The sequence below is a fragment of the Artibeus jamaicensis genome, unplaced genomic scaffold (genome assembly GCF_021234435.1).
Source record: "Artibeus jamaicensis isolate MK-2021 breed Jamaican fruit bat unplaced genomic scaffold, CSHL_Jam_final scaffold_1019, whole genome shotgun sequence".
NCBI classification, from domain to species: Eukaryota; Metazoa; Chordata; class Mammalia; order Chiroptera; family Phyllostomidae; genus Artibeus; species Artibeus jamaicensis.
This window is the reverse complement of record NW_026522025.1, coordinates 11,330,690-11,343,812: the sequence shown is the minus strand read 5'-3', so window position 1 is coordinate 11,343,812 and position 13,123 is coordinate 11,330,690. Positions and strand designations below refer to the sequence as shown.

The 13,123-nt window shown below is 40.7% G+C and overlaps 1 protein-coding gene across 3 annotated transcripts in view; it reads right to left on the bottom strand.

Moving 5' to 3' along the window:
* Positions 1-13,123, bottom strand: part of PATJ (PATJ crumbs cell polarity complex component) — a 321,583-nt gene that overhangs the window by 66,871 nt on the left and 241,589 nt on the right. For all 3 annotated transcript variants that reach the window (XM_037136218.2, XM_037136219.2, XM_037136220.2), the window contains exons 32-34: positions 8,757-8,831; positions 4,131-4,248; positions 59-192 (exon numbers count right to left, since the gene is read on the bottom strand). In XM_037136218.2, coding sequence (XP_036992113.2) covers positions 59-192; positions 4,131-4,248; positions 8,757-8,831 — 327 coding nt within the window. The remainder of the gene's footprint in view (positions 1-58; positions 193-4,130; positions 4,249-8,756; positions 8,832-13,123) is intronic.

The window sequence follows — 13,123 nt, the reverse complement described above, 5'->3', positions numbered from 1 at the left end:
TAATGAGGCTCAAAACAAACTTGGTGATGGTGGATATATTTCACATCTAGAAACTTACCAAGGGTGTGTCTTTTCCTCCCACGATGCTGAGACCGAGCCCTGAACGTCCCTTGGAGATCTCTATGATCATTTCCTGGCCGGGGACAATGGGACACGTGGCAGGGTCCACTGACAGAGGAGCCTGGAAACCACCTGGAGAAGGATTGGATACGGGATGACTGGCCAGTAGATGAAGCTCGGCTCGCGCACTTGGGGAGCACACAGTGTGCACGTGTTTATGACCATTTCACTCCTTTTCTGCCAAGCACCACAGAGGAAAGAGCTGGGTCACTGCTGCCCATTCACCTGGGAATGGAACGTGACACCCCAGGAAAGGTCCCTATGACACCTTTGAGATTAAAGCAATAACTAACCCCACCTCCAAATCACCTATTTTAGTTTGAAAATTTTTCAACCTTAAAATACACCATAGAGTATGATGCAATTGAAAAAAAAAGCTCTAAAAATTATCCTAATTGTATACATAGTAAAAAAAAAAGGTATTATAAACATAACTCAAGAATTCATTGCTGCCTCCATAAATGAAAAACTGTAAAAAGTATTATTGCTGCTTTATAAAGATTTGCTTTTTTTTTTAAGTGGCAAAATTTTTTTTAAAGATTTTATTTATTTATCTTTGAGAGAGGAAGGGAAGGAGAGGAGGAGAGAAATATCAATGTGTGGTTGCCTTTCGTGCATCCCCTGCTGGGAACTGGCCTGCAGGGAACCTGCCTGCCACCCAGGCATGTGCCCTGACTGGGAATCGGACCGCGATCGTGTGGTTTGCAAGCCCGCGCTCAATCCACTGAGCTATGCCAGCCAGGGCAAGATTTGCTTTTTAAAACCATTGTTTTAGAAAAATTTAGAGGCTAAGAAAAGATTTTTTAAAAATAATACCTACTTATCTAGCATAAATTGTACATATAGGTGTTTCTCAGATGACTAAACCTAACCTGTTGAAAAATCAAAACTGTCAAAATACCATTTTCAAGAGAACCTTATACAAATAATAGTCTACAGAGATGTCTCCCCCCTCCCCTTTTTTTTCTACAACAAAGATTAATCATCATGAGCACTGATTCTTACACTGTGATACCATTTAGTCAGGGGCTGATAGGAGAGGGCCCCATCTGCTGGTCAGCTGCAGCTAGTGCACTGAGGCCAAGTTGAGATCCACAAAGCTCATTAAACCTATGGAGAAGCAAGGGCCAGCTGACAAACCAAATACGGTCTGAGGGCCAAGAATGGTTTTTGGGCCTCATGGAATTGGGCAAAGAGGGAGAGAAACGGGATAACTGTAATAGTGTCGATAATAAAAATAAAGCAAAAAATCCTACCGTTTTTACATTTTCAGAGTGTTGGAGAAATATAAAGAAAAATAGTATTTCAACACACATGAAAATGATAGAAAATTCAAATTTCAATGTCCGTAAATAACGCTGCTGTGTTACACATTCACTACAAATTCACTCCCATCAGTTCACGGCTGCTATTTATTACACAAGCCATGGCAGGTCGAGTAGCTGCAATGGAGACCGTGTGGCCCCCACAAGCCTTCAATATTTACTACCTATCTGGCTCTTTGCAGACCAAGTTTGCCAATCCCCCTATAAAACAAAAGGAAATGGGCTCTTGGTGAGACTCTGGGGGTTCTGCTCCGACGAAGCAATAATCACGATCTTTGTGACAAAAAGGCACAGGTTTGAATTTGAATTCCCAAGAAGGACACTAATAGGTGGGTGAAGCGAAGGCTCACTCCTCATCAGAAAAATGCTGTAACCGGCATCTAAGAGGCTGTTAGAGGAATTAAATGTGTGTGAGGTACCTTGCCCAGGTCTGGCGTATTGTAGCGTTCATATAGTTGCTGTTCCTGACCACATGGAATTTATTAATGTAATGGCCTCTTGGTGAACAGTGGGAAATTGAGGGACACAACCCCATTTACAATAAAAATATGCTGTATTGGAAGTAGACTGTTATAAACCTGATTTGTCTCTAGATGCTTTTGCAGGACATGTATTTCATACTTCACTTCCCATTTACTAACAATAAAAACAATGTACATCCATTTCATGGATGCTTTAAGAAGTTTACACTCCTTTTGTAAATGACTAGTTTAGTCTCTCGAGTGAGAAGAGAGCAAAAACGTAGTAAGAGATGCCGGAGATGGCACTTCCTTCCCCCTCCACTGCTTTACCCCAGCCAGTCGTGACTCAGTCTTGGTATTTCTCTCTCTTATAGAACCCAGCCCAGAGCCTCGTACCTACCAAGTCCCCAATAAATGCTTGATAAGTGGATGACTGACTGAATAAATTTCCAGAGACTAAATTGTAGAAAGGGAAGGGCCATCCAGGAACATGTATAGAGGACCCATGGACAAAGACAAAGGGGGCGGGGAGGATTGAATGTGGGAGTTGGAGTTGGCAAGGGCAGGGGAGAGCAATGTGGAAAAAATGGGGACAACTATAACTGAATGACAATTAAGAAAAGAAAAAAGAGCCCTGGCTGGTGTAGCTCAGTGGATTGAGCGCGGGCCTGCAAACCAGATAACCGCGGTTCGATTCCCAGTCAGGGCACATGCCTGGGTTGCAGGCCGGTTCCCTGTAGGCCAGTTCCCAGCAGGGGACATGCAAGAGGCAACCATACATTGATGTTTCTCTCCCTCTCTCCTTCCCTTGCCCTCTAAAGATAAACAAATAAAATCTTAAAAAAAAATTAAACAAATAAGAAAAAAAATTGTAGGATGACTAATTTCCAGTATCAAGGAATAACTATGTGACAAATATGATAAAAATTCAATCGGTCTGCAGACGTCCAGTGAAGGGCCAGGCAGCAGATATTTGGGGCTTTAGAGGACCTACGGTCCCTGCTGGAACCACTCAGCTTTGTCTTTACAGTGTGAAAGCAGCTGGAGATAATATGTAAACAAGTGAGTATTTCAATAAAACCTTTTTAAAAAGGTTTTATTTATTTATTTTTAGAAAGGGGTGAAGGAAGAGGGAGAGAAGAAGTATCAATGTGTGGTGGCCTCTCACACACCCCCACTGGGAATGTGGCCCGCAGCCCAGGCATGTGCCCTGGCAGGGAATTGAACTGGTGAGCCTTTGGTTCTCCTTTGGTTCACAGGCCGGGACTCTGGCCACTAAGCCACACCAGCTACGTCTCAATAAAACTTTATTTAGGGACACCGAAATGAGAATTTCACATAATTTTCAGGAAATATTCTTTAGATTTTGTTCAACTGTTACAAAATGTGAAAAGCAGTTTTAGACCATTTGCAGACCATATAAAACAGAAGGCAAGCCAGATTTGACCCAGGGGTCATTTGCTGACCACATTCACCAGGTATTTTAGTAAAAATCCGATTCTTTAGAATACTGCCTGCTTGCTAAATTTTTTATGAGTTAATATTTATGAAAAATATGTAAAAGACAAATACCATAAGGTGTCAGGCCTGCTAAATTTATGTAGATTTATGCTTTGCCATTGGTGAGCCTGGTATTGTAAATAGTCCTTTTTTCCCCCTTTTACTGACTTATATAGCATAAAAGCAAAGTGGAAATACTCATTATTCATTTTGTCTCTCTATTTTCATTATTCATTTTGAGGTTCTATTTTTAACCGCCAGCCATCATAATTCAAGCCAGGAATTCAAAGAGACAGAGTGAATACCAATGTCTTTAAGCACTGAGAATTAGCAGTCTTCAGATAGCTTATATCAACACATGCGAGGCTAACAATTTGGCTCAATATGATTTTTAAGAGATATTACTCATGAACTAAACATCCTTTTAGAGAGATTAGAGAGTAATTTGTAAGCTTCAGATTCGAACAGCATTTACTGAGGGCCTTTTTTGTTCTAGTACTTTTATATTCAAGAAGCAACAGGCAATACCAAATGCTAGACATAAGGAAAATGGTGTAGAAAGTAAAAATGACCTGGCTAAGTCTCAGAACTAAGGGAGTGGAGGAGGGGGTCCAAAACCAAGCTTCCCGACTCTTGGTCCAGTGCTCTTTTGGGGACGTCATGATCCCTTCCTTGTTTATGGTATGATGAATGGATTCAATTCTGTTCAGAGAAAGAACCATACCATAGCCTGCAGGATCTGCATCTGTTGAATGGTATGATGGAGTTGGCGCTAAAGGTATCTCTTGTGAACTGAAGGAGACTTTCGTCGAATGTTTTTGTTGTTTCATCTGGCTGACAGCCTACAAAAGGAAGGACAATTTGATCAATGTCAAAGAGGAGAAGACTTTAAAAAAACGGGTGTATTGTTACCAAAACAATAATGTACTCCAATATCTTTTGAGCATTTAGGGCAGGAGAGGGGGCAAGGGAGGGGTTTAGGATGACACCTGTGCCATTCCCCATGCTTCTCTAGTGAACTTTACATCTAAAATGCTCTGGTAATGAGTGGATCGAGGAAGATGGGAGGATAAAAGGGGAAGACACTCAATCACTGAGGTTTGTGTATGAAGCAAAACCAAAGTTTCTATATTTTCTCCTCATTCTGATGAAATCAATGTGAAGTCCATAAATCTATGCTGTGCCCACTGAAAAATATCGGTGCCGCAGATGTTCTGAGCATACAATACCACCCGTCTCTTGTGGACACATTCAAAATAGTCAGTGATGCACTAGGTGGGTTAATTGAGCAACAGGAGAGGAAGGAAGGAACAACAAACATCTACTGAAGGCCCACGAAATGCCAGGTACACCAATTACATTTAAGGCACCTAAAAGAACTGTACCTTGTTTACCTTTGGTCCCCAGTGCTTGGAACACAGTAGGGCCTCCATAAATGTTTGATGAATGAATGAATGCATGAATAAATGCATGTGGAAATGCAAAATTGAAGACATGGAAACTCAGAGCAGGAAATGAATGTGTAATTCAATGAAGGTACAGAGACCTTTGCTAGGTGAGCTTTAGAAAACTTGTAATTCTGGATTATTGTTGATGATAACACCAATGAATATTAGTGTTAGAAAACTGAGAAAAACCAAAAGGACTCCATGCTTGCTTAACAGGCAGTTAAGAAATATAGGTAGTGACCTGACCTGCCTTCTGGATCTGTAGTTAGCCAGGGAACCCATCCCCAGCTGGAAGAGTCTGGTGGAGGCACTGAAGCACCAGGCTGTCCCTGGAGTCTAGAAATAGGATCAAGGTAACTGCTCCAGAACAATAACACCTGAAGATTCTGTCAGTGCAAGGCGGTGCCTCAATACAAGGCACTGTGCGGCACATAACAACTAACACGACACCGTCCATTGTACACATGTATTGTGTTTTCTCGTTTTCAAAATCATTTTATATCCATGAATTCACTTAATCGTGAGAATAAAACCTCAAGAGCTAAACAATATTACTCTCTTTTCCAGGTAAAGAAACCAAGATTCAAATGTCAAGTGACGTATCTGAAATCACACAGCTAATTAAAGAAAGAGGCAGGACTGAAGGTTGGTAGTTGAAGAATCTACCGTTTACAGAGTTTACAGTGTTTATCAAATGGCTGCTCGGCAATAATTGAACAGATGTTTACTCTGTTTCCTGTAGTTTTTCTATCGCCATCATTTAATAATGCCTGTTTACTTATAAAAAGACTTATTTAAGCCCTGGCTGGTGTGGCTCAGTGGATTGAGCGTGGGCTGTAAACCAAAGAGTCACCAGTTCGATTCCCAGTCAGGGCACATGCCTGGGTTGCAGGCCAGGTCCCCAGTGGGGGGGCCATGTGAAAGGCAACCACACACTGATGTTTCTCTAACTCTCTTTCTCCTTCCCTTCCCCTCTCTCTAAAAATAAATAAATAAAATCTTTAAAAAATGACTTATTCAAATACATATTTTCAGTACTTTTAAAAAGAGGGAAGTGGAAGAAAGACAAGTAAGGGTTTACTCCCAGAACACTGAACGACGGAACCACCTAGATGTTTGATAGTGCCCAAATCCACCTTTCCACCTTCTCCGACTCTAGACGTGTCCACGAAGGAAGTCCTGGTCAGTGGGATGTAAGTAGACATGAACTACATAATTTTCAGATTGTTTTCCCAAGAAGGATCTCACCTTCCCCTTCTCCCTAGCTGGATATAGAGGGAATGGTATTAGCTGGAGTGACCATCTTAGAACAAAAAAAATTCCATGTGTTGAAGATGACAGAGTAATCCTGTAAGAATGATAAAGCAATCTTGTCAGAGCGGCTTGGGTCCAGACACCATCTCGCAGTCCAACTGATCACCTTCTGACTGTTATCTAAAAGAGGAACTTCTTGCCGAGATGGAGCCTAATCTTAACTGATATAGTACTTACATCTAACTTCAGTTTTGTGTCCTCTTACCAGAGGAATGTTGATAACAAAGTTGATAACAAAAGAGCTCAGCTAGCTTGCTACCAGAAAAACAATGATGTGGATTTTAAAACAGAAAAGCACAAGAGACAGTGTGGCTTTTATAAATAGCAGGGAATGTTTGTTTCTCACCTGTCTATCCCATTTCTATGTATCATTCTATTTCATTGTGTGTAATAGGTTTCCAACAGATACTGGTAGACTTGAACTCAACTTAAAGAACAGGAAGTAGTCCACACAAATAAAAAAAAAACATCCAAGAACGTATATTTAGAGGCAGTAGATGAACCATATGCTCCCGTGACTCGCCCACTGACACAAAACCAAACTACTAAGTATGAAGGTAAGAAAGATTGGATTTGCTGTTGAATGTTACTATATTCAAATATGAGTGGAAATGGACTTTACATAAGTCATCCAACCTAAATAAACCAGCGGTTTTCAACCCTGTCTTCGTACAGGAACTGTCAGAGAGCTTCTAAAATTTATACTGGAACACCCATCCCGGACCAAATAATTTGGCACACAGGAGTGTGGAGCCCAGGCAGGGTTCTTTTTTATTTTATTTTACTTATTTTTTAAATTAAGTTGAGAGACTTATTTCTTGAAATTGAACCATGGGCTTTTAACCCAGAATACATAGGTTTCTAGGAGATACTCAGAGGAAATTGTGGAAACCATAAAATCTCTGTGATTGTATCAAAATTATACTTATCAGTATTTTTCTGGGAAAGGGTCTGTACTTTATCAGGTCTTCACGATCAGGAAAAGAAGATATGAATTGTTAAGTTTGCCAGTGGCCACATGCAAGCCCCTTAACTCCCTACCCTAACACTTCCTCATCTGTACCCTGGTGGCAGTACCTCTGTACTCTGCATGGTTATTGTGAAGATTAAAGGGAAAACTACATAAATAAACCTAACATGGTGCCAGGGACAACTTAGGAATTCAGTTAATAATAGCTATGAGTGCCTTTATGTCCTTTGGTAACATATTAATAAACAATCAGCCAGCTTCTGATCAAAAACTTTCAGGGATGGAAAATTCCACTTCCACAAGGAAGCTCGTTCTGTCTTGGCACAGTGTGAATGTTGGGTAAGTTCTTTGTCATGAGCTGACACAGCCTCGCTGCAGATGCCGCCCACTGATCCCTGGGCCGGTTCTCTCCTGCAGCCACAGAAAAGGCTTATGATCATGTCCCCGAAGGATAATGCTTTAAAAGTGCTCATTTGTCAGCAGGAAAAAGAAAGTCCAGATGATGTTTATGATTTGCCCCGGCTCTAAAACGCTAGCGTTATAAAATTTTAGAGATGTTTGATCTATACATTGAGACGGGCGGCAGTCTATAAAGTGTTATCTCGTAAATAGTATTTGTAAATACTTTAAGTAAAAATTGTGATTTTAAACTTAAAAAAGTAATTGCTTGCAGGTTTTTAGTTGAACTGAATTTGGTTATTTTTAAGTTTCTTTCTATACCTATTTGTCTTTATTTAGGTTTTTAGCATATGATTGTGGAAGATTTTTTAGAGGCATTTTCTTTGGTAAGGTTCGAAATATCATATATTTTCTGTAAGCTCTAGTAATCCAAAGTTCCTTAAACATAATCAATATAGTAGTAATGTACATTTTAGCATCATGAAAATATGAACTAGCAAATTGAAATGAGAATCAGGACTTAAAATACTCGACAGAAACAAAAGTATAAACATTTGACAGAAGTTTATTATTTATTAAGAGAAGTAAAACTCAAAATATAAGGAACACTAACTAAAGTTTATAAAACTACAAGCTCTCCCATTTAATATTTTTATTTATGACATTATATAAAATATGGTGCTCTCAGATTTAAATGCAAATGTGTTTTCATGCACACTCCACTTGTATGCATGTATGTATTTATTTATTTAATTTCTTTTATCCTCACCTGAGGATATGTGCATTGGTTTTAGAGAGAGAGGAAGTGAGGGGAAGAAAGAAAAAAGAGAGAAACATTAATGTGAGAGAAAAACATTGATTGGTTGCCTCCCACATGTGTCCCTCGGCATGTGTCCTGACCAGGAATTGAACCCATGACCCTTCAGCCTGTGGGATGATGCTCCAATCAATTGAGCCACACCAGCCAGGGTTATGCCTCACTTTTAAACACCTATTTAGGATGTTGGTACCGGGAGATGTACAGAGGAAATTTCTACACATCTTGCACAGAATTGGTGATGATACAATCATAGGTTGACTTCATGTTACAAGACATACCATAGCCTCCTGCCAAGTAATAAAGGATCTGATTTTATTGCAATCACCTCCTTTTCTTCTGGAACCTGTCTATAATGCACACTGTCCCAGCAGGGCGGAACCTAAAACGTAAGTTACGTACGTTGTCAGTGGAGCACTCCAGTGCCTTCTGCTGGTCTGCCACCACACCTTGACTAACCACGTGGGAGGTATCCTCCTAAAATGGGAAAGACACAGCCAGTTAGCAGCTTTGTAGGAGTCAAGTGCACTTTATAATTTCAGTAGTCAAGCATATTTAACAGGGCTTTGGTATCCTACAAAAATGACCAACACACTGGGCATAAGAGTTCTATTCATCCACCTGAACTAACTCTTAGAAATGAGTACAAGCCTGTCATTTCCAAATGCCTTTTTAACCCTTTCAGATCTGTCAGGTGTTAAGTCTATTAGATATCCTTGGTGGTTCGTTAGACCAGTTCTTTTCTTGTCCTGCCACACAAGTAATCTCTATATTTGTATTTCCACTGAACATTCAATCCTTTCAGGGTTCAAATCCTGATATTAGAATCCCCCTTAAGACATTCAGTTAGAGGGAAAAATACATTCATTAAAGTTACTGGGAGATAAAAAGATACCTTAATCCTGAACCCCACAGAGAAGTGCAGAGTCTAGACTTAGGAGAGAAGCAAACTACCAGAACACATGGGAAACTATCCTGGCTGGTGTGGCTCAGTAGGTTGGTTCCCTCAAATTAAAAGGTCACTGGTTCAATTCCTGGTGAGGGAACATGCCTGAGTTGTGGGTTCTCTCCCACACTGATGTTTCTCACCCTCTCTTTCTCCCTCCCTTCCCACTCTCCAAAAACAAATATATACTACCCCCCCCAAAAAAAAAACATATGGGAAACCAATGTATAACTAAAGGAAAATTAATTGAAATAAATGATGACAATGACAAATTGACCAGACTGCTTGTGTCTGCCTCCCACCATATCCCATGCTTTTTTACAGGCAAATTTATGGGGGAAATTATTACATGATAGTTTACTAAGTCATGAAGCCCTGCTCTTGGTTTGGATAGTGCAGGGAACATGGAAAGACACTGATTTGGATAGGCAAGGGGATGGGTTTATTCTGACCCTTGGTAAATGTCTAAGAGAAACCCAGGTGGCAGGTGTACACATAGATGGCAGGTAGGTGAGCTATCTGAAGATGAGAAGCATAACTTATATAGCAAAGTATTTAGGGTTATCTGACCTCTCAGAGCCTCAGCTTCCTCATTTGTAAAATGGGAAAAAATGGGATGCTGAAAGGATTAAATGGAGCAAAACATGAAAAATACTTAGCATGGTACCTGGCAAGTAACAAATACTTAATAAAAATATTAATGATGATAGTAAGTGGAGTCAACCTATAATAAACTCATGTTCATAACTCTACTGTAGGGTTGGTGAAAACAGTTGCATGGATAGGACACTTCCTCCCTTGGGGAAGGTTGGCATACTGACACCCCCACCCCGACCGCACCCTCGTCCTGGTTTCCTTTTGGGGCAATACTGACATTCTCTTTAACAGGCTCCTGTGAGATTTGTAACACTACAGTAGATAACAATTGGATTATGCCCAGCCATTTCTTTTTATTAGACTAGGTGAGAATCTCATCCCGTCTCATCAACGTTCTGTTGGTTTACAACCTTCCACGAAATATCCTGAGCCTAGGACCCTTGGATGCCTGTGATGATCCTTAGCTGTTGACTTGTGACTTACATTTTAGGGCTAGAATTATGTCTGCATTAGATTCCTTCTTATTTCCCCCAAATAGGAGAAAGAGCCTTGAACTCTTCTCCTTCAACCCTGGCCTTTTTATTTTACTTCTTTTATTTTTTTAAAATATATTCTACTGATCATGCTATTACAGTTGTCCCATTCCCCCCCTTTACTCCCCTCCACCCTGCACACCCTCTCCCACCCACATTCCCCCCTGCTTTAGTTCATGTCCATGTGTCATACTTATAAGTTCTTGAGCTTCTACATTTCCCATACTATTCTTACCCTTCCCCTGTCTATTTTCTACCTACCATTTATGCTACTTATTCTCTGTACCTTTTCCCCCCTCTTTCTTCCTCCCATTCCCCTGTTGCTAACCCTCCATGTGATCTCCATTTCTGTGTTTCTGTTCCTGTTCTAGTTGTTTCCATAGTTTGTTTTTATTTTAGGTGTGGCTGTTGGTAATTGTAAGTTTGCTGTCATTTTAGTATACATGTTTTTTTTATCTTCTTTTTCTTAGGTAAGTCCCTTTAACATTTCATAAAATAAGGGCTTGGTGATGATGAACTCCTTCAACTTGACCTTATCTGAGAAGCACTTTATCTGTCCTTCCATTCTAAATGAGAGCTTTGCTGGATAGAGCAATCTTGGATATAGGTCTTTGGATTTCATGACTTGGAATACTTCTTTCCAGTCCCTTCTTGCCTGGAAGGTCTCTTTTGAGAAATCAGCAGACAGTCTGATAGGAACTCCTTTGTAGGTGACTGTGCCCTTATCTTGCGGCTTCTAGAATTCTCTCCCTCATTTTAATCTTGGCTAATGTAATTATGATGTGCCTTGGTGTGTTCTTCCTTGAACCCAACTTCTTTGGGACTCTCTGAGCTTCCTGGACTTTCTGGAAGTCTGTTTTCTTTGCCAGATTAGGAAGTTCTCCTTTATGATTTGTTCAAATAAGTTTTCCACTTGTTGCTCTTCCTCTCCTCTTCCCCTTCTGATACCCCTATAATTCCGATGTTGGAACATTTAAAGATGTCCTGGAGATTCCTAAGCCTCTCCTCATTTTTTTGAATTCTTGTTTCTTCCTTATTTTCTGTTTGGTTGTTTCTTTCTTCCTTCTGGTCCACTCCATTGATTTGAGTCCCAGTTTTCTTCCCATCCCTACTGGTTCCCTGTGTATTTTTCTTCATTTCACTTAGTTTAGCCTTCATTTTTTCATCTAATTTGTGACTAAAATCAACCAATTTTGTGAGCATCATGATCACCAGCACTTTGAACTGTGCATCTGATAGGTTGGCTATCTCTTGGTTGCTTAGAAGTATTGGCTCTGAGGCTCTGATCTGTTCTTTCATTTGAGCCAATTTTTTGGGTGGGTCTGGTCACACCTGTTACATAGAGAGGGGCAGAACCTTAGGTGTTCACCAGGGCAGGGCAACCAAGTCTCTGGGTTGTGATGCTGTATGTGGGGGCAGGGTTAGAAAGGGAACAATGGCGCTTGCTCTGCTCTCTCTTGGATTTTAGTCCTCTCTGCCGCTTCCCACAAGCAAACTGGGCCCTTCTGGTGCTGGTTCCCATGTGGATGGGCTTGTGTATGTTCTAGGACCCTGGGGATCTCTCCAACGAACTCTCCTGTGAGGCTGGGAGTCTCTCCTGGCACCTCAACCCTTATAAGTGTTTTCAATCAGTGCTTTGAGGCTTTGTTTCCCAGAGCTGGAACTCTGGGTCACAGGGTCTCTCTTGCTCCCCAGTTTCATCTGATTTTTCTGTTTGTGAATGTGGGACTGCCTGGTTCTGAGTGGCAAGCCCCTCCATAATCCACCACCTTGCTGGGCCCACCAGCTGCTGCCCCACGTGCCGGGTTTGCCAGCTACCACTTTTTTTTTTTTTGCCATGACCCCTCTGTGCTGGCTGCCTACTCCGCCCCTCCTACCTGTCTGGATGAATGTGTCTACTTTAACTCCTTGGTTGTCAGACTTCCATACAGTTCAATTTTCTGTTGGTACTGGGTGATATTTTGCTTCTAAATTTTTTTTTTTGTCCTTATTTTGGTTGTGCAAGGAGGCACAGTGTGTCTACCTACGCCTCCATCTTGGTCAGAAGTCTATTTTTACCTTTTTTAGAATGTTTCTCCTAAACAGATTATATAACATCAAATGAAATTGAAAACTATCCCATAATCCTCTGGACCCCTGGATGGTACCCTTCCACAGCATGACCAGTTTATTTTATCACTATTTTTTTGCAATATTTATATAATATTTTTTAGTTTTTATGTGTCTATCTCCCATATACTAGTATGATTGGCTTTACTTTGTTTGTCTAACCTGTTTCTTCAGGCTACAGCAGAATAGAATATGAACTTCATAAAGGACTCGAGGGGAATGAGTCCAAGTTTGGTAAACTCAAATCTTAAGTGAATGTGAGTGGATTTCAGAGCCAGTCATGAAAGGAAAGACACACGGTGAACGAATCACAGTTGAAAAGAGAGGAGGAAGGCATGAGAAGGTTACTAAATGGTGCTCACAGAAAATTTTAGAATGAAAGTTCTAAACTGCCTTATAAATGGGAATCAGTGGTGTTATTCCTTCCAGGAATAAGGATCAAAAGGCCTTCAGCAGCACAGAAGTGCCTCCTCTGTTTGAAAATGGTACTGTGCTGAAGGTGTGTGAGTCTACCTTTGTTTACACCCAGATTAACCAGCAGTGGAGCTGCTTGACAAAGGAGCTGATTTTCCAGTTAAAGACTT